The 21,576-nt window shown below is 38.2% G+C and overlaps 2 protein-coding genes and 1 long non-coding RNA gene across 5 annotated transcripts; 1 reads left to right on the forward strand and 2 right to left on the reverse strand.

Annotated features, from left to right (window-relative positions):
* Nucleotides 1-2,816: 2,816 nt before the first annotated feature.
* On the reverse strand, nucleotides 2,817-11,197 carry LOC110671064 (uncharacterized). The gene is made up of 3 exons (XM_021833439.2): nucleotides 10,168-11,197; nucleotides 6,531-6,838; nucleotides 2,817-3,450 (listed from the first exon to the last, which is right to left on the reverse strand). The coding sequence occupies exons 1-3, from the start codon at nucleotides 11,025-11,027 to the stop codon at nucleotides 3,098-3,100; spliced, it is 1,521 nt and encodes a 506-aa protein (XP_021689131.2). The 5' UTR covers nucleotides 11,028-11,197; the 3' UTR covers nucleotides 2,817-3,097.
* Nucleotides 11,198-11,345: 148 nt separating this feature from the next.
* LOC110671057 (uncharacterized) lies at nucleotides 11,346-13,042 on the forward strand. 3 transcript variants are annotated; one of them, XR_009144370.1, is made up of 5 exons: nucleotides 11,346-11,475; nucleotides 11,578-11,854; nucleotides 11,957-12,035; nucleotides 12,139-12,330; nucleotides 12,665-13,042. It is a non-coding gene; the product is annotated as an uncharacterized LOC110671057 (long non-coding RNA). The 3 variants fall into 3 exon arrangements; XR_009144372.1 differs by having other exon boundaries at nucleotides 11,578-12,035; XR_009144371.1 differs by having other exon boundaries at nucleotides 11,578-12,330.
* Nucleotides 13,043-13,851: 809 nt separating this feature from the next.
* LOC110671062 (uncharacterized) lies at nucleotides 13,852-21,093 on the reverse strand. The gene is made up of 9 exons (XM_021833435.2): nucleotides 18,361-21,093; nucleotides 17,724-17,856; nucleotides 17,535-17,623; nucleotides 17,092-17,330; nucleotides 16,685-16,771; nucleotides 16,073-16,172; nucleotides 15,722-15,935; nucleotides 15,575-15,637; nucleotides 13,852-15,434 (listed from the first exon to the last, which is right to left on the reverse strand). The coding sequence occupies exons 1-9, from the start codon at nucleotides 20,662-20,664 to the stop codon at nucleotides 14,575-14,577; spliced, it is 4,089 nt and encodes a 1,362-aa protein (XP_021689127.2). The 5' UTR covers nucleotides 20,665-21,093; the 3' UTR covers nucleotides 13,852-14,574.
* Between the last annotated feature and the right edge of the window lie 483 nt (nucleotides 21,094-21,576).

Consider the following 21,576-nt stretch of genomic DNA (forward strand, 5'->3'; position numbering starts at 1 on the left):
TGTGTTTCTTTTTCTTTGTTTTAACCTTAAACGCTCGCGAGGACGATTGGAATTTGAATTTTGAAAGAGATGGATAAACTTAAATTTCCAGTAAATGAAAGAAAATTTTGATGATGGGTAAGGAGGAGTGGTAGTGGTCGACCAGTAGGCGTGCCCAAATTGATTGGCCACGAAAATGTGATTAGGGTTGGGATTTAAATCAAGTAGTCTTGAGCGTCTCGTACATGCAAACATTAACATGGAGGTTGGTGTGCACCAATATAAGAAATCTATCCCATTTAGAAACCATTATAATTATTAATTAAGAATGGCATCAAATACTAATGTCCACGCATTGAAAAGACATATGAAAGAGCTTTGGCTTCAAATTAAGTTGAATACGTATTATGGTGGCTTCCGAACCAAATAATAATAATAATAATAATAATAATGAAAAGGTGACAGAAACTAGCCCATCTATGGCAAAAACCTATGGATTTTTACATGATTACATGGCCCTCCACGACAGGGCCCAATTATGGGAACCTAAACCATGGATTATGGCTCCAACCCAAGCTACAACTCTCTATCCAATTTCCCATTCACCACCAAGTCCCACACAATGGTTTCTCGCAGGTCTCAGGGTTTGATTTGGAAACAGCGAGAAGAAGCTTCCCCCTCACACCTAAACTAAAAGGCCAAATTAGTAAAGTGAGGAGGAAGCTTTCACACGTTTAAAATACTTGCTACTTTTAACTAAACAACGCCGAGATTAGGAAGGACAAGGTGACAATAGTATTAGATGAGAGCATACAGTTATTCAGGCTAATGAATACATAACATACAAAGCAATTCTGGTAAAAGTAGACCCAACTAGGATAATCTAATTAACCATTTTCTTACTCTTAGGATCAGAGTGAGAAAAGTGTAAAGTGCGCAATCCTTAATCAGTAAAACCTTTATTAACACTAATTCACTAACAATGCAGGCTCTCGTATGGTAACCAAAAAAAATAAAATAAAATGAAATAACACTCTAATATCGGTAAACCATTCTGCCTTCTTTTATCACTTTTCTATCTGGTTTTTATTGTTTCCTTGAACTAGGGTTTTCAGCCCTTCTTTCTACAGTTTAGCAGCCTCCTTTGCCCTTCAAAGGCAAGCAGCCTCTTCCCCTCTACTCGATAGTGAGTTTATCCCCTCCCCTTGAAGAGTGGTGGTTTGTAGATATGGTGTTTTTTCTTTTTTTTTTTTGAAGGTCCTGCGCTTGATTTGGTGAGGGATGTTACTGTGGGCCTGATTGGGTTTATTGATGGCTGCATGTGTGTTTTTCTGAAGGTGGTGATATTTTTTATAGGTTTGGAAGCTTCCGGTTGTAGCTTGTAGTTGGGTTGGTTGTTGCTGGGTTTGCATGCAAGAGAGTAACCTGGTTTAGCTTTGGCGTTGGTAACTCAAGGATACTTTCACTGGCCACAATGATGATCGTCGACCCTCAATGGCTAAAAGAAAGTGAGATCGTAAGATGAGCTCTGCCTTTCCACTTTTCTTGTTGGTCACTGCCTGTCTTTTCCTCCGGTTTCTATAACCTGAGTTCCTTGGTGCACCAAATGTTTCTTGGTTAGGTCGATATGTGGTGGCACTGGGTGATCTATGTTTGGACTTTCTTCATCTTGGTGAACCACTATTGGAGAGCCCCCCTACAGCTAAAAGGGCTTGCGACACTATTGGCTTGTGTCTGTCGGAACCTCTTTTTCGAGTAGATAACCCGAATAGCTTAAGAGTTTTCTTGTTTGTTTTAGTAAACTAAGCTTAAGGGTTTGCTGAGTTTTTTTTTTTTTTTAAGGCACCTAGATTTTATTAGGGGAATTAGGAATGGATTATTTGATTCATGTAATTGGGCCTTAAAACCTGAATTTTTATGCCCTCTTATGTAATAAAATTCTCTTTACCTAGGAGAGAAAAAAAAATGTAACGTGGAAGGATTAAAACTCAATTATATCTTACACTTATAAAAGCTTAATTTAATATAATTTTTAATTTTTATCTAATTTAACTTAAAAATTTTAATTTAAACTCAAAGAAATTGAATTTCTTAATTTTTTAGTCTAAAATAAAAAATTAAAAAATATAATCTCAAAATTAAAAAATTAAATTTATTAATTTTTTATTTAAATCAAAAAAATCAAAAATTTTAACTCATAAATTTTAAATTTTAAGTTAAATTAAGTTCATATTAAAACTTTTACATTAAATTAAATAAAAAGTTAAAAATAAATTAAATTAAACTCCCTTAAAAAGTAAAGACTAAATTGATCATTTTGCCTAATCATGTAATACAACCCTTTAAGAAAATAAAAACAAAGCAAGCCAAATCTAAAGATTTAACTCAAAATTATTTAGAGTGGAGAAAACGAATCCATACCTTAAATGTTTAAGATAAAAATTCACTTGAGCAGAGTTGTATCATATCGTCTCTCCTCGGCCCTAGCAAAGGCAAAACACAAATCCACATTATCTTCAAGCCATACGACGAGTCATTATTACTTAACCACCACCAGGACCACTGATAAATCTGTGCTAGCTACATTCACGAGAGCACAAGACTCACTCCTGCCCCGCCCCTCATTGTTTTCTTGAATACGTGCCAACAGTCCCTATCAAACCGTCCAGTCTCTGGAAATTGTCATCTTTCAATTGCATAGGAAAGATCTCCAATTCAGTGTGTCAAGTTTTCCACAAGCAAGCATGTGAAGCATTTTTCAGAGATGCTTCCTTTCAATTTCTCATGCACCTTACAAAGTAATTGTGCACTTCCAGCTCCCGTGTAGGCCAACTGGGTTACACAACCAATGCTGGCTAATACAGTTTGCACAAATAGTGACAACTTACATCTGAGCATTGCTTGGGCTAACAACAGAGTGAAAAAAAAATCTATAACTCGACCTGAAACTACAAGTTCTTGTATATCACAATTGTCTGTAGATCAACTAACAAATTTAGCACCACCACCGACACAACTAGCAATCAGCTTACATTACATCCCAAAAAAAAAAAAAAAAAAAAAAAGAAACTAGAGATCAGAATTCATAAATGAGTTACTTGTCACCAAACCAATTCATCTACTTGGATGTTTTGTATTCCCTCTGGCTCTCAATAGAAACCTTCTTCCTTGTTTCAAAATCAACCGTGCAGAGATCAACAGCCATTCCAAGATAGCCATATAAAATCCTTTTTTTCTCCCCATTCCGTTCTACCTTCACAAGGTTTGGATTTTTCTCATCATCCTTCCCTATCTTGATGGGTTGTATGCAACCCCAAGCCTTACGCCCATGTTTTTCCTTCTCAAAGTGTTCTGCCAGCCGCACAGCCTCTTTCAGGCCCAACTGGTCACCACTAAACTTTACAATTGTTATGCCCAGATGACCATCTCTTCCATACAAAGACTTTGACTTGCCACTAGCAAATCCAAGATCTGAAATGGATACAATTTTTAGAATTAAAACTAATGTTAAATAATTCCCACCAGACATCCAGAAATATCAGTAAGCAACTCTTGAGCCCATGAAGAACTTTTGCAGGGAACCCTTATTCTATCAAAATTCAAAATACCCCTCAAAATGAATTTGGCATTCACACAGTAGCTACACCGCCATAGGCTTGATTTCAAGAAACACTAGACACAAAACAAAGTAGATTGAAGAATGTTCCCATATATAATCATTCAAAGAAACACCAAGCATCTGAGCAACCTCCCCTTCTAAACTTCAAATCCAGACAACCTCAATCCCTAGCTGCCGATATGACAAGTTTCTCAGGTATAAGACATATTGTCACATGATGCAAAGCAATGTTAATAACATGCATGCGCACGTATAAAACAAAAGTACAATAATAACTTGTTTTCTGAACTAGGTATGAAGAGGATCAGTAATCTAGCCACTCAAATTCAGAAGCTAGTCCCCTATTAAGGCAGGCAGCGTGCACAGCCAAATTGGTCAGAGAAACAGGACATGCAAATTAAAAGAGCCAACCAATTACATTACAAAATTTCAAAACTTTCAATGGCAATACCATGCTCATAAAAAAGTTAATTAATTTTCTTATTAAAATATGATTTTTCTGCTTGCTCAGCCTACCATAAAGTACAAAATATGCAACTCCAGTAGGTACATGCATGATAGTGACATTAAACCAAGACAAGCAAAGCTCAATCTTTGACAAAGAACGGGTATAATACCACTTAAGCACCTATGACATAAGTTTGCTTCAGGCGTAATTATTGTCATGAATTTCACCAAGATAAGCGTATAGCTCATACGAAGGATGAGATTAGCAAAAGCCTGACTCCCTGGCAACGCTAAAACATTAACAAGCTGAACTCCCACAATCATGTTACACTAGCGGAGAAGGAGATTGTTAAGTATCCCATATGTGGGCAATGTGCTCCTTATAAATACTTGGGCAATCCTCTCCCTTTCCACTTGAGCTAGCTTTTAGGGACGAATTAGACCCAATTCATTTTATTATCATGATATCAGAGCTAACCCTTGTCTCGATATTGAGCCACCCACAGATGTTCAATTCTGTGCAAACTTTACTTTCCTGATGTTCATTGTTGGGCATGAGAGAGGCATGTCCCACATCAACCAGGAATAAACCAAGAGTGCTAAATATCCCACATTGGTTAAACATGTGGGTAATGTGCCTCTTATAAAAATTTGGACAATCCCACCTCCCACCTTAAGCTAACTTTTGAGAGTGAGTTAAGTCTGATCCATTTTCTTGTCAGAGATCAAGATGCACTTAATCAGCTGCTGTCTCAAGACACGCTAATAAGCTTCTCTAAAAGAGAAAGAAAAGCCAAATCCCAAGTAATTATCTTATGCAAAAATCTATGGTTGTATATCATTAGTAAAATCCAAGACCAATTTCACTACACTTAATTCTGAAATATCCTTCTATCCTTTATGATCCCATAATATCAAAGTTGAATAGGAGCAACTTCACAAAACTAGACCAACTGGCCAGAATTTAAGCCAAAGTATCGAATGTACCTAATCATAAAAATTTTCAAAGGAAAAAAAAAATATATCCTTGTTATGAGAATACTAAATAATCAGCATTCTGCTCGGCTTTATACAAAACTATGTCAACTTAATCCACTTGTGCAAGCTAATGGGGCAGTTACTGTAATTGCAAGAGAATGAATAAAGTGATCATTGGACAGAAGTATATAAATTACCAAACATTAAAGAAGTTTTCAATAAAACATATGATTTTACACATGACTGGTGACCCTCAACAGCTATTGTTATTAATGATAAGATCTACCTTTCCCAAAATTAATCTCATATTCCAGAAAGACCACTCATTGAATGGATAATATCACATCATACATTTATGGTAGCATGAGAGAATTAGCAGTCATGCCTATTTTCCGCTAGAGTATGTAACTATGTATCACAGTTCACAATAATTAACTAAACATAAAAACAGGTAGAGATGACTTGGATAGAGTATGTTCAAATTGAACCAACTGAACTAGCCATTTATGTAAATTTCAATGTAAAGCAGAAAAAGTGATTAGAAGTACACCTCCATATCATGAAAAAGAACAAAATAGATATCCAACCAACAACCAAAGATCAAACACACTTAGAAATCATAACTATTAACATGCTGCAAGCATCATTAAAACACAATGATATATAAATGAAAAGATAACCAGTAAAGATTCAAGGTACCCATGCAACTGAGTTAACCAAAAATCGCAACTTTGTATCACCTGAACTTGACTCAACTCTCAACCCAATCAGTTACGCAAATCTATGTCACTAAGCACTATCTAAAGCAATGCAACCATTGGCCCTCAAGTCCTTATAATGGAGACAAACATTTCTTAGACTTCTAATGTTGGAATTATGAGAATTTTTATTTTTGTTTAAACACATGTAAATTGTGAACATTTTCTCTTTCTTCTTTTTCTCTGTCTATCTTCTTTATGTCCAATCATCTTTTTTTCTTCCATCTCTACTCCAAACTACTGGCCATGTCAATCTCCACTAACTGATCCAAATTTATAATACTCTTCTAAGCCAGTAACCTTGCTTACTGGATAGGTCACAGGATTACAGAGATAGTGGGATTCACAGAAGCAGGAATGTCCAAGACTTGGCAATTTTTCAAAATAATACTTCCTGTTATGTTTTGGCCAAAGATCCATCAGTTATACTTTGTATAGCAGCCACTTCTCTAGGTAGAAAGGTACTGTACATGGGCATCACCAATGAGGATTTTAGAATATATTACAAAGTTTTAAAATAAGATTATTTTTTTTTATTTTTTTGTTCAAGTAAAAACCATTCATATTCCCAAAAGCATACATTGTACCAAAATGGTGTTGGTGTAACTAATAACATTGCTAGTCATAGGAACTGCTGCAATGTAGGAATGCCACAGCACATCCTATTAAATGAAAGGATTACCTTAACCAGATGAACACCAACACATATAGTATTAATTACCAAAAAGGAACAGAGAGGCGCATTATACCTCTTATTCTGTTATCCATTTCTTTGTTTCCCAAACCTTCCATGCGCCCATCTTTCCCTTTTCCTGTAACTGTGTTATGAATTATCACCAAAGGGGGCCACATAATCAAATCATCTTGATTTGCTGCTGCTTCTTCAGCAGGTAAGAACTGATAGACCTTTGCATTATCAGGGGGCTTTGAGTAGTTCCATCCCATTAAAACACAGAGAGCTTTGTGTAAGCCCAAGTGATCCACATTCAAGTCAGCATTATCTGAATTGTAAGTGTGCATTATAAGAGCATGCACATCTGGGAAGTCTTTAGAAGACCTGTAATTTTGCATGTCAAGGACATTGAAGAATAATAATTCAGGTCTTCTCTCAAATATTGCAGTGAGTTTACAAGTTCAAGCCAAAAGGGCCATAGAAATTAGAGACAGAAAATTCAGCAGTTCTAGAAAATGAAGGCAGAAACAGATGGGTATTAGATCAGGTCCACCATAAAAAAAATTCAAAAAATTGGAGGTTAATTCACTTGGATAACACATCAACCTCAAATCAAGTAATCAGGAAGAGTTAACCTTTGAATAAAAGTAAATCAATTAAGGTGGTGGTGGCACTTTTTTCATCACTTGAATGTTATGGGGAATATCTCGAAGGGAACCCTCCCCCTCCCCAGTGGACTGTTTTAACATTGTGGAAAAGGAAAGTAAACAATGATGTAGGCATTATCAAAAATAGACATATAGTAAATCAAAGTTCACAGAAAAACCAGTATAACATCAAACATAGGGCATCAGCGAAAGTTTGGTTGGCATAACCAGAAAGGCAGGTTGCCAAGTATATCACAGATTGACACAATCAAATGAAACAGATGGGAGAAGAGCACATAATAAAGAGTGTGTGTGTGTGTGTGTGTAGAATTCACAATTTCCAAGTAAGACTAAAAGCACGCCATATTGCTAATTGAAATTGTAAGTCACTAAATAAATGATAAATTGACAACAAAATTAGAGATACAAGACTTTGGCAATTCTGGACATAAGTTAGTAAATCAATAACAAAGCCTAACATTTTAACACAGTTTAATGGTAAACTACGTGGAAGAAGGAGTGGGGGGGCCCCCTAAAACCCAAGCTTTATGCATACAAACATAATATTGAATCCAATGAAGGACAACCACATGATTCCATAATGCTTCTTCCTTTTTTCTAACAATGATGCTATCATTCCATTTTATTATCACAGCCCATATTCATTTATATCTCACTCTAACCATTGCACACCACGAAAATGATGACTCCTTCCCACTTCATGGTACAATTAATGGTCGCAAATACCACAGGGATAAATCATTTTCCAAAAGTTCCCTAAAACCAAGCTCATTTACTGCTCCATCTACTTCTACTTGTAGATAATAGGTCAATATAACAGAATATAGTCACAGCACAGCACTTCCCCACCAAGGCCATGACATTCCACCACAGTCTCATTTCTACTCCCAATTATTATAGAAGTTTGTGTGTCTAATATTTGGTTGTCAACATATTCACAAGAATCACAACAGAGATAGCATTGTCCCCTATGTAACAACTAGAGTAGAAATCAACATTTTGACTTCCCAAAGAGAAGCGGTCCAAGCAACACCAATTAAAAGACCACAATTGAACTCAAAACACATCTTAAAGCATGTCTAATGTTTGTTCAGCGTCCTTAAAAATATTATATAAGAACACAAGTATTTAAACATAAAGGAACTGAATACAGGAGTGGATTGTCTGATACAAGCCATTAGTTAGTGCAATTAAGAACAATACAAAAACAAGTATGAGTAAAGATTCACACCTAAAAGGAAAATGATTTATACTTACATAACAAAAAGATTGAGAAAAAGAAAGAATCCCACACTTAACAAAGCCTTGCTACACTGCAACTATACTACAACAAAGTAGAGCTTAAAGCAACATTATATAAAACATGCAAGTAAAACTACTATTTATGACTAATAAGCAATTATCTTGCTAATAGCCAAGTTACAATTAACCTCATAAATGCAGTGTCAAACCCACTTCTAAAACAAACAGCATCATATCAAACCAAATATTATTAAAGTAAAATTATCTCAAAGGTAAAACTTTGCAACAAAATGGACGAACACACGACATTACTCAAAAGGACAGCTTTATACCTCATAGAAAAATAGATACCGCATAAAGGAAATAACGACTACAAGAAGCTCCCCAATTAAAGAGAACAACTAGGCTACGTCACAATTAACAGGCAGAGATAATCTCATAAATATATAGAGAAGGGGACAAAGAACATATACATATCTCAACTGCATGAATTAGAGAGAAAGAGAGAGAGAGGGGGCCAGGGGAGAGGGAATCTGGCAGCTTGAGATGAATGCAAAACTCCTACTTAATAGCATCCGTTAGAACTTAAAAATAATTATCCTAGATCATAATGATTTAGCTAGAAATTTGAATACCTACTTCAATACACTATATAACTAGCCAAATGTAGCAAACTTTGCAAATAATTCATTGATTAAGCTGGTTCATAACAAAATGTCACAATTTTTAACCATATATGCTCTGGCTAACAGACATGCTAACTCAAGATTATATGGTATTACAAATAACGGGGGAAAATATAATCGTAAAACAAAGAGAGCATAAGGATAACATATCAGAACAAACCCTAAAGCTACCACAAGAGAGAGAGAAAGAGAGAGAGAGAGAGAGAGAGAGAGAGAGAGAGAGAGAGATCATTCAACGCCCCAGTAACATGCACATTATCACATACAACTGGTAAACTAATATCCCAAAGAATACTACAAAAGGAACTGACTGCAACTAACTTTGCAGATCACTAAAGCACTGGAAATGAGAACTAGTTTTATTCTGCATTTCTACATAAATAACACATACTAAAATTGCATCGACTATCCAAGCTTAGCCAATGAAGTGAACAACCAGCATTTTGTTTTGTAAAGTAAGCATATATATCTAAGCAAGCCTGATGAACTTATTATATAAGTTGTGCATCATCGAGAAGAAATAAATAGAGGAGAATGAGGGAAAGCAGTAGCTAACGATAATTATTCAGAATCTCCATTGCAAGGGCAATAACTTTCATCAAATCACCCAATCAAAAGAAAAGATAACCCAAGCGCATCAGAAAACTGCTCAACAGAAAAGCAGTATTGAAAATTAACCAAAGCTCTTAGCCAGAATTGGTTGCAAGTTACCAACATGAACCGTCAAAAATCTTCATTTCTTGAAGTAATGTATCTAATTTCTAATTATGCTTAAAAACACTAACACCCCTCCTCTTGTAAATATAACAAAGAAAGTGCAAGGTAAATGACTAAATTCACGCACAACCATGCTGACTAAATTCACACACAACCATGCTGTAACCCTACACTAATTTTTATGCCAAAGCACAACCTAAGATATCCAAAAAAAAAAAAGAAAACCTTCCTGAGACAGCCAAACGCTCATTTATGCTCTCTCAGAACTCACATAAGCATTTCCATAAATGAAACTCGAAAAGTTGCTTGTTACAGTAATATGCAGTAACCAATACACAAAATAATAGGAAACAATCACACACACACACACACACACACACACACTCTAAATACTGCAAACCTGCCACAGGCCAAACACTGAAGGCGACCCTGCTTCCCGTCCTCCAAGTAACGGTTTCTCTCCGCCTCAGTCTCATTAATCACCTTAGTGAAATGCAAAAAAGCCTTCTTTAGTTTATTCTGGTCCACTTCAAGATGATTATTGATAACACCTACACTATCACCTGCAATCCTAATATATTTTCCCGCTCTGGATTCATCACTTAAATTTCTCCTAAAAGGGCTGCTAGTCCCCGCCAAAAATTCACCGCGATAATCAGGTCCCGGATAAAGCCCGTTGGGCTTATTCCCAAACCTGAATTCCTCCTCACCGCCATCATATTTCCTCTTCGTAGAAGGGTTATGATTTTGATTATTATCGCGAAAGCCTAACCCTTCAGGACTCATTGGAGGGAAGCGGTGACCACTGACAGCACCGGGGAAGTCGAGAGTAGGTCCCATGGGAAGGAACCGCGGGGGTAGAGGTGGACGAGGAGGGAAGTCTTGGTAGTCGGGGGGCAGAGCGAAGTAAGATCGGACGCTACCGTCGGCGAGGACAATGGTACGACGCTCTAGCATGTGAAAACCGTAGGTGGGAGGAGGAGGCGGGCCCAGGTCCGGCAAAGGGAATGAGCGTCCCGGCAGAGCAGAAGCTGGGTCCGACGGAAGAGCGGCGGAAGTGGGCTTGGGTGATGGGCCTGTGTTGGGCTTAGGCGAAGGATTTGAATTCGAAGCGGGTTTAGCTGGTTTCTTGTCGTTGGATTTGGAGTCCGACGACGGATTATTGGCGGTGAAAGTGGAGGATTCCCAACGGGATTTGCGCTGGGAAGCAGAGGAGGAAGGCTTATCGAAGGAGGATTTGGGATCCGAGCCACCAGCCATCCTCGGGAAGCGGGTGGAAATAGCTAGGGTTTTCCAAAAGATGATACTATTGAAAGAAAACTGAGAGAAAATTCACGTGCTTAATAGAGATATTAATAGCAGATTGGTAAGATGGCACTGGCAGGCTGCGTCGATGTTCAGACTTCAGAGGTCAACAGATGCGCTTGTTGGCTATTAATCTGGGCACTAAAAGCAAAGATGCTGAGAAGTGGGACTGCGGGAGCTCAGAGGAGTGTCTAATGACCCAAACACCCCTCAAGCTGTCCAAAATCGACAGCTTAAATGACGTCGTTTTATCGGGCCCGTATCTTCGGTGGCTAATTTATCCTTGATTTTATGTTAAATGGCTCCTGGATCCATATGGATAAAAGCGTTTCAATTGAATGGAGAACAGTACAGAGGCAGGAATTGGAAGCTTAAGTCTGTGTGCGGAGAAGGAACCATGCTGGTATCTTGCTTTCTCCTGTTTCTTATATGTTTTGGTTTCATTGTGTGTGTATATGTATATATATATATATATATGTTATGTGATAAGGTAGCAAAATTTCAGGAGATTGTTTTTGGTTTAAGGGAAGCATTGGATTTAGCTGCTGAATTACCAGGAACAAGAAATGGCCATGATTCTTGCAGCAAAGGTGTTCCCTTTGGATAGTTGCCAAACATAGAGAAAAACCTCAAAGCCCAAGAGCCACTGCCTCTGTAAGCAACAACTATCTTAAATCTTGCTAAGACTAAGTTTTATCGATGCCTACGATTTCAGTAGTTACTGCAAAAACCCATCAATGTGTAGTCTGGACTATTGATGAATGCTGAATCATTCTTGTTAGGTAAGAAGATTGCAATTATATTATCATAGTACAAAATTATACCCATTTCCATCTTTTATCTTCTATTTATTTATCCATGATCCATCCACACCAATAAATCAGAATCAACAACTGAGTCTCAGCGATGGATCGAGTTGTTGTTGCCAACCTTTTGTCTTAACAGCTTTTTGCAACATAACAGGTATACTGCAATTGAGGTGTAATTCTGTTCTGTCATATCTCAAGATGCTTCTTCGAGTCGTCGGCTTATTCTAATCTGTAGCGCTTCATTTCTTGCCATTCAGAATCTAAATTGCATTTCAACGCCATTAAAGAGGAATCAAAAGATCTAGAGGAAACAGATGGAGTTGTTGGGGCCATTAAATCATTGTTTGTTCCTAATGAGAAAACAAAATCTGGGAAACTATTGCCAAGGGCTTACCTGAAGTCAGCAAGAGAGGTTGTAAAGACACTGCACCACTTCCTGAAGAGTTCATGTTTGTGATATTGAACGATTTAAGTCCGGCTGAAGAATTTTTGTAATAGATGAGCAACTTGAGTTTATAAAAATAGAAGAGCTAAAATTGAATCACCACTTTCTCATGCACTAGTGCTTAGTTCAGACATCAATCATCATTCATAACCTCAACAAGGAGAGTGTAATTAACTCGTTTTTGAATGCTGATGCAAGCCAATGAGGAGCTAACGTTAGTCATTAATAGTTGTCTTGCTGACGCCATCTTTGCTGAACTTGATTGCACAATAAGTGGAGCCTCTCCAGTTATTTTGAGCTTTTTGTTCCAGTGAAGGATTTTTTGAATGGCAAAACAGGATTTGAATGGTCGTGGTTAAAGCGAGCAAGCAAAGGGGTTTGGATGGATCTCAATAGAGGCAAAGGAGAATGAACCGAGAAAAGGAGGGTGGGTGGATCCGGGATCCCAATCAAAAGCAGAGAAGCAAAGGTTGGGGGTGGGGTGGAGGAAGAACTGGGAAAGGGGGTTGGCTCTCGATAAGAAGCAGAGAAGAAAGGGAGGGTGAGAATAGCATGTCAGTGATGGCGGTGGTCGAGAAGGAGAAATGATTTTTTTTTTCCTCCCAACATGATTGTAAGTGAATGGCGTTTACAAAACTAACATTAATTTGTATTGAAGAAAAATGAGCCCTTTTCAATTGCAATTATACATTAACATTAGTGGGTGATTTGAACAATTATTATGGCTATGAATCTTGAAGGATAATAGAAATAAAACAAAACAAATGAATGGTAGCTGCACTGCAGATTGAGCATTATTCCTACAGCATTACGCAAGCGAAACAAAAGGAAGAAACTCTCTCTACTTGTTGGACAGAACAACTACGAGTCGCACCTCCTGACTAGAAATCTCCGATGATGAATTCTAGCACTAGGTTCATCCAGGGCAAGCCTTTGAAATCCCCATCTACGTTTAACTCGATGCAGAACCCGCCACAGATAAGGGAATACGCCTGCGTATTTTTCCAGAGCGTCTCCTTGCATCTGGCTACTGGATCTGCCTTGCAGCCTCTACAGAACATAGATGAGCACAGCGGCCCAAATTTATAAACTCAAGGCGACCAAACAAACGTGCCTGCACGTCTCTGCATACAGAGTACAGATAAGCACAGCGGCCAACATTCATTAAGAAAATAAAAATAACCCATCCATTGTTTGGAGATATAAAGACAAAAACATTGGCAGTCTGGCCTTGTACTTCATCTTTAATTAATTCACTTAAAATACGCGGGGGTAAACACAATTCTTCTAGTATTTAAAGGACAATTCCGCTACTAATACTATAGAGAAAATCCAACGTCCTCCCCAAGTGCACGGAAGAGACTGTACAGCAGAAACATTAGCCCACAATGAACATTTTGTTTGGCCAATTTTAAGCAGCACATAAGCAGAAAGCACACCAGAAGCACGTAAGAAAGTTACTTAGAAGTACCATCAAATGAACATGTTACTTCAGTAAGAAGCATGCAGTCCAATCCAATTGAGATGTGCACAGAACTTGCAGCTGACATAAATTATACGAACAAATGCTGGCATATGGAACGAAGGTTATAATTACAAGAAAAATGCTATTCAAAATCTGTCTGCAACCACCTGATGTGACAAGTTAACATAGATATAAAGGGCGTTGCTACATAAAAATGAATTAATACAAGACTTCCACAGAAACTATGAATGTGGAACTTGGCAGATCCGGATATGTACACGCTGAAAAAGGCATGAGAAAATTGGCCAGCAAAATTCAAAGCATCTGCCCAACAACCAACAGAAGATGTGTTTTCACAGAAGCAACTTCTCCTCAGACTTCAAGCTCATATGGCACCAATTACTTCCACCAAGAGCCCAATTTGAAGGTGTCAGCACCGAGTTAATTTTGATATCCTCGACAGTTAAACCAGAACCTTTAAAATCATACGCAGCAAAACTAATTACTTCTCATCAGAAACCTATAATTTCTTGCTAATATCAAAGGTAGAAGCACCAATGGCCCAGCACTCATGTACAATCGCTGCATTCCACATTGATAATTTATTCAAGTGGCAAAGAGAACACTGAACATGAATATTCTGAAAGCATCAAACAGAGCATGATTCAGTTTTCCCTTCAACCACACGTCATTCCTGAAATTATCTGCAACAGCATGTGGAACACTCACTTCACAATGCTTTCAGAAACAGCTTCTGAAGCCACATCTAACTTGCTTCCCCTCTCAGGCTATTTCATCATTTGGATCAAAGTTAACTTGCATGGAACTCTCATCAGCACCATTGGACATCAAAACGGAGATAATGGAGTTACCAACTTTCTCAATGGAGTTATCTACTTTCTCACTGGAGTTGTCAACTGTTGTTTCTATTGTGGAAGGGACAACTGCAAGACCAGCCACATCAACATTTACTGTGTGTACATCCTCTGGTCCAGACTGGGATCTATCCTCAATGTGAGAATTCACTACAGGCTTAGTTTGCATCTCCATTGCACGATGATTTGCACCGGAGTCAAACTGATGTTTCCCCTTGGAAGCTAGTTCTGAAAACTCATCCTCTAAATGACAATCAACAGCTTTAGTCCCTTCTATTGAGATTTTAAGTTCATCAGAAGTAGACTCATTTAGTTTTAATGCATGGGCAATCCCAATATCGCCCTCTTCACAAGGCTGAATATTATCTTTGACAGAAGAAGCCACTTCCAATTTATTTTCCTCCTGTCTATCACCACTTGTATCAGAGATAATGAGACATTTCCTATCAGATGGCAACTCATCTATCTTGTCCCCTGATTCAGAATCAGCACATGTATTCCTCCCAATTGCACCTAAAGTTTTAAGTTCACTAGAAGCAACTAAAGAACTGCTCATCACAGAAGTATCATCTAAGGAAACACCCAGAAAACGGGAATCAGAATTTGTAGGAGATGCATCACCCTGATTATAAGACTGATTATTATCTCCAGCAAGAGAATCTGAATTCGCTTTATTGGCCATCTTGTCCAGATAATGACTTGTGTCAGAGATGTATTGACTTTTCTTCACCAAAGCAGCTTCATCTAACTTATCCCCTGAATCAATATCTGCATTTATAGTCTCCCTAATCAGTACAGAATGTTTTTTGTTCCAGAGATGCATCTAAAGAACTACTAACCACTGGGACATCCCAAACCACCATTATCACACTCATTAAGATCATCAAGCATGGCAGAAGAATCAATACCAGATTTAACTGCCACCTCACATTTAATACTTTCACCATCTTTGAATTCCATTCTTTTTGCACCTGTTGGAAGAAATGCAAAGTTGAATAAAGGAAGATAAAAATAAAATTTTAGTGGAAAGTAAAAAGAATGCATTTGACGAAAACCTGAGCTGGTAGTCCTGTTCCCATCAATATTTTCCTGGTCCAATAGCTGCTTCTGTAACATATCTATGCCAGCGAACACCAATATATTCATAGACTTCAATTGTTGCTTGAGTGATTCATCAAGAATGGTGAAACCAAAAGCCTTTGTCCATGTATGAGTAAGTTCAGAAATTGCAGGGATAATCAGTTTCTGAATCTTCAAGGAGCACAGTGCCTGGGAAGGAAAGAAGAGATTAACGTAAATTCTGGAAACAAAGCAGGACAAAAGTAAACTGGAGGAAAGATGAAAGCAAAATCCATATTTCAAATTGTTTAGATATGCAAATGCTAAGTGCATATATTTATTATTACCGATTCAATGGCACAAAAAAGCCGACGGCACATCCCTTGATGCCTATATATATGGCGTGTTCCAATGAATGGCATTTCTGCCAACTGAGTTCCATGAAACCTAAACCATGGGCAACACATAATTGTCATAATTCAACTTTATGCTAATCCACGCCACATATCATAGATCTTAAGACCAAATGAACAAAGAACTCCATGCTAAAATCTAAACAAGGCAATAAACAGAGGCATTGTTAATATTTAGCTAACAGAGAAACTAAAACCGTAAAACTAAACTTGCAAGGAAAGTTGATCAATACAAGGAACAAGATGTGTTAAGAGAAGCATTTAAGAACATGACTCCATGCCATGTGACTTTCCAGATAAGAAAACTTAATTCCAGGCATTGAACAATCCAACCTCAACCCCCATAGTTCTTTTTCCTTTTCTTTTTTTTTTTCCTGATAGATGAACTAACTCAATCTTTAACAGCAACCATATAATTTTCACTCCAGAGAATTCCATTCAGTATTATTTCTCCAACTTTACTTCTTACTTCACTTCTTTCTTCATATCCTCAAGGCGATAAATTGCATAGAGAATATAACCAATAAATGACCAATAACTTTAAACCTGATGGATGCAGCAGAAATTATTTCATCACCCCTCTCCAGAATAGCAGCATAAAAACCAGTATAATTCAGCCGATTAAAGTTTGATCTGCACATGATAAAGAGAAAAGCAATTAACAGAGGGAAAAAATGAAGAAGAGGATAGCCCACTTGACAAAAAGAAAAGTTCAAAATAATTATCAAAATAAGTTAAATTACTACTGAAAAGTCAACGAATGGATCTCATGCACGACCCCACACAGAGTTTCTCATATGCTGATATAGAGACAAAAAAATAAGAACCAATGACCTGAAAATGTTTCATTCATCCATGCCCACAAGTATGCAAATATATGTGCTACCATAAAAGGCTTAGAGGAACACCGTAGTACAATGTTTAACCATGATCCAATAACACAGAAAACTTACCTGCAGTTATAAAGAACATTACAGATTAAGTTGATCCCACTCCTCCTGTCAACAATAGGCAAAAAGCATTCATCCATAACAGACAGAGCAACAGCCAACTTCGAATTGCACTCTACTCTTTGAGGAAATCCCTGAGGAGATATATCCAGGTCTAAGTCTGTTCTATGAATGAGAGACCATGAAAATCCTGCTTCAAGTTCATGTTTGACCCCAAGATACTTCTGCAATTGCTCAAAAAGCTGTGCAAACAACAAGAGTATAAGTCTATACGGTACATCTAAGTCCATACAGTCTATACAGTATAAGTCTATACAGGGAAAAAATACCACTGACCAGGCTGTTATGTTAGTGCAGAAGTTGCCATATCACAAAGGAAAAGAAAAAAAATTACTACAGAAGTGAAAGAAGAATACGAAGATAAAATTCTCATGAAAAAGATATACCTCTCTACATGTCTTCCCACAAAAACAAGTGAATGAACTACCGGTATCAGTGGAAAGAGCATCAATCTCCAGTATGCATGTTTTGTGATCTACACAGAAGTAGATTTCAAATTTCGAAGACCATAAGAAAAGATAGAAATGAAAAAGCATATCAGGAACAAGATTCAAAGTAAAAAGAAGGATAAATACATTTCTTCGCGCACATGCTGCAAGTAAGAAGTTCACAAGTAGTTGCATCATCTCCCTGAAAAATGTTCTCACTGGCTATCCCACAAAATTTGCATGTACAATTTGGACAATGCCAATCACATGGGGGCAACATCTGCAATGAGAAGACAAGCATGAGTACCATAAATACCAAAAGCATAACAAATAGATGCAATTACAGCTGCTAAGCTCACATACTTAACAAAAACACTACTGTCACTAACAACTTAACAGAGTCTGCTCTGATATGTGATCTACATTACACTTGTTTCCTCGCTTCAAAGAAGCAATGCACATCCAACCAAGAATAATAATGTGAAAAGTTCCATGTTTTATTCAAAAAACTTGAAATAGCTCAAAGCATAAATAGGAAACAAGGTATATAAACATTGATACTTCAGCACTACAATTCAGGAATAAGTGGGGTGCTCCTAACATTCTGCACAACATAGCAAAGACCAAGAAATTCTCAACAATAGGAATTTCTCTAAACCCTCTTTCCACAACAATATTAGATGGTATAAAAAAAAAAAAAAAAGGCACATGCAAATACACAAGAGAAGGTATGCACAGTTTGCATGTAAAGAATGCAATAGCATTTGATTTAGTGCAAAAATACCTGTATATCGAGGCAGCTCTGATGAAATGTTGATGGACAACCATCACAACATATCAAATCCCCACCATCGCCACAGAGGCCACAAATATCATCATTTGGATCATCACCGACAATGTCTACAGAATGAAAATCAACGTGCTCAATCGACTCCTGTCTATTCCATGCATCAATCTGGCACTCCAGAAGGGAAACCCCAGTATCAAGATATATATTTTGAAATGGTTGGCGTAGTTTGCTCCCTGCATGGATCTCAAACTTTGAAACTGTGAGGATTTTACTACAGCAACCACAATGAATACCATCTCTTGTAACCCAGCCCTCCAGCATTACTTTTGTTCGTCGACGATTCATGTAGCGCACCTTTTGGCTCAACTGCACAATTCCACAATCAATCAGCCAGGAGAGCAGTGTCCGTTTGCCAGAATAAGGAACAAAGACATCACTCTCTGAGTTTAGCCTTTCATTAGAATTCCGTATCAACAAAGTACATCTGCCAAGTTTTCTACTTTTTCTTCCTTGATGAGAATTGGATCCAGATGGCACTTTCTCCATGCCATCATGCAGATGATGAGTGGAACTTTGACCTTTTGTGTTTACATTGAGAGAACCGTTGCCATTTGTTCTACTCTTCAATGACTTACCACCCTGTTTTATGAAGGAGCTCAGTTTCTCTTCATGGCTGCCACTATCCATGCTTTCCTCATCATGCCTGGAACTTGAAGACTTTCTTGCAGCAGTTTCTCGTGCATTCTCACTTTCACTGCTGTCCCTTTGCTTCCTTTTCATTTCTTTCTCAATCTTCTTCCGAGTCTTCCTTGTTAGTTGGCTGAGCACCTCATCTGATAGTGGTGTAAATGGAGAACCATCAACCTTAGATTTTGCCAGTTCTTCATCATTTAATTGCTTTAGAAGTGCATCATATGCCTTGATGATGGACCAATAAGCTGTTCCTGTGGGGTTTATGTAAACAGCATCTAGGTAGTCTCTGTTCCTTCTTGGTCTATAGTCTATCGTCCAGCCTGCATTCAGAAGCATTCCCCTGATTCGTTCTCGCAACTTCTGCTTTTCTGTGCCACTACCACGCTTAACTTTGCCTTCCTTAACTCTAGTAGATGGAAACTGATCGCATGTGGTTATTTCACCACCAATGCTTGTCCCTTTCATAGATTTATGAACTTCTGCATTCCTTAGCCCCAGTTTCAATGATGTATCACTGTCTTCTGAATCTACCTCACGGCCCTTACAATTCCTAGTTGGCAATGGCATTTTCAAAGAATTAGGAGCCTCCATATTCTTCAGTCCCAATTTTAAAGATGTATCACTATCCTCTGAATCTCTGACCTTACCATTCCTAGTTGACGAGTTCTTAGCTGACGATCTCGGCATATTCATTGGTTTTTCCAGTGTCCCAACAAATGAACTAGCTTTGTCAGCACTTTTAGACTCTGGATAAAACGAAGGACGGATTAGAACATTCCTCTTGACAGTATCTTCCATCCTCAAACCCTTTCTCTTTTCCTCTGATTCCAAGAGGTCATAACTTTTCAAAGACCCACCCAACTTTTTCTTATTCACCATTACCTTTAAGACACCATTTTTCCCCTGAACCCTAATTGGCTCATCTGAATCATATTTATCCTTATAAAATGATGTAGATGGATGAACCGAATCTCTGTCACCATGATCCCCCCTATTTAACCTGCTTGTCCTCCCAAAATATGAACTCTTTCTTCTATCAACAATAGGATGTCTAGTCAATCCCGTCTCGTATTCCCTTTCAATGCCACTTCTCCCCACCATCACTGACCCAAAAAACCTCCTCCCTTCCATCCCACCTTCATCAAAGTGCTTCCTCCTCATCATTTCTCCATCATTCCCATCATATCCGTCAAACTCAAACACATCTAACCTATTCCTCATCCGCTCACTGAAGTCGTCCCCATTCCTACCGATCACATCAACCTCATTACTCCTAGCATTCTCTCCCCTACTCCTCTTCCTACCAGTATCATCCTGTTCTACAATATCCTTACCATAAAAACTCGAACCATTACAAACACGTAAAGTTCCAGGGTCTAGGTTTCTTCGAGGTGGCATTAGCAGCTCATCACTAGACCCTGAATCACTCGTATCCATCCTAGCCCTCTTCTTCTCCTTCTTGGACTCAAAAACCTTTCGTGAACCAGAAGAACCCACTCCTCCTACACCGTCATTACCCTTTTTTCTCACAATCAAACAACCCGAAGAGCTCCTATTTTTCACCAAAAACCCTGACGGGTCACCATATCTTCGTCCCTCTTCCATAGACGCAGCCAAAAACACCCAAAACCCCTATAGTTTTAAAATTCCGTTCAAAACCATCCCAAATTGAGTAATAGATGCCGAAGAAACAATTTTTAAAACCCAAAATCTCTCTCAAATCAACATATGAGAGCAAAAACAACCAGATCTGACCCAGCAACTACCCAAAACGCGCCCCCCCCCCCCCCCAAAAAAAAAAAAAAACCGAATCGGCGACGAAACGGAAAATCGAGCAAATAATAGTACCTCGCCGGGTTCCGTTAGCAGCAATCAGACGGCATGCATGACCGATTATTGACGCAAGTTTCGGGCGAAGAAACGAGGGAGAAGAAGAGAGATAGACAGATACAGAGAAGAAGGAAAGGGGTGGGGGGGAGACAGATTTTATGTTTCCATAGACATGGCCCAATATAAACAGGGAAGCTAATAAGCCATTGGGGTGGCCTCTGTTACTATTATTTCTTTTTTCCCTTCTTTTTTTCTTATTTACGTTTTCTCTTTCCTCGTAACTAGTTTTTCCAGTTTTCCCTCCAAATCCTGCTGCTGGAGATCAATGCATCACCTCCCGGATCTCGCCAAATGGACAGGGGCCCACTTTTCCAGTGGGTCATGTATGACGTGGCAGGATACGCGTGATTTACGTTCGAAGCGAGTAACGCGTGGTGGGCGAAAAAGGCGACAGTATCTGTTGTGGATTCAGGTGAGGAGAGCGAGCCTGCGTTTTGTTCCCTGTGATTGAGGTCACAGAGTTTCTTGTTTTACTTTTTTCTGGGCCTAAAGCAAAGCAGTTTTGGTAAAACCTAGATTGTTCTTACGTGCTGGATTTCCTTTATTCTTTTGGACACATTCATTCACCCTTGTGGGTCAACTGTTCGTTATATTTTTAACCTTTGAGGGGAATTAGATTGTACCATA

The sequence above is a fragment of the Hevea brasiliensis genome, chromosome 15 (assembly GCF_030052815.1).
Source record: "Hevea brasiliensis isolate MT/VB/25A 57/8 chromosome 15, ASM3005281v1, whole genome shotgun sequence".
Classification (NCBI taxonomy): Eukaryota; Viridiplantae; Streptophyta; class Magnoliopsida; order Malpighiales; family Euphorbiaceae; genus Hevea; species Hevea brasiliensis.

What these genes read in the sequence shown, in the direction of transcription:
- LOC110671064 (XM_021833439.2), bottom strand. Translation starts at nt 11,027, where the DNA reads ATGGCTGGTGGCTCGGATCCCAAATCCTCCTTCGATAAGCCTTCCTCC. An exon ending in CAGTGTTTGGCCTGTGGCAG is followed by an intron (nt 6,839 to 10,167) that starts GTTTGCAGTATT and finishes GCAAAATTACAG; the next exon opens with GTCTTCTAAAGACTTCCCAG. An exon ending in AATGGATAACAGAATAAGAG is followed by an intron (nt 3,451 to 6,530) that starts GTATAATGCGCC and finishes TATCCATTTCAG; the next exon opens with ATCTTGGATTTGCTAGTGGC.
- LOC110671062 (XM_021833435.2), bottom strand. Translation starts at nt 20,664, where the DNA reads ATGGAAGAGGGACGAAGATATGGTGACCCGTCAGGGTTTTTGGTGAAA. An exon ending in TTTTTTGTGCCATTGAATCG is followed by an intron (nt 15,936 to 16,072) that starts GTAATAATAAAT and finishes TTTCCTTCCCAG; the next exon opens with GCACTGTGCTCCTTGAAGAT. An exon ending in GAACAGGACTACCAGCTCAG is followed by an intron (nt 15,638 to 15,721) that starts GTTTTCGTCAAA and finishes TTCTTCCAACAG; the next exon opens with GTGCAAAAAGAATGGAATTC.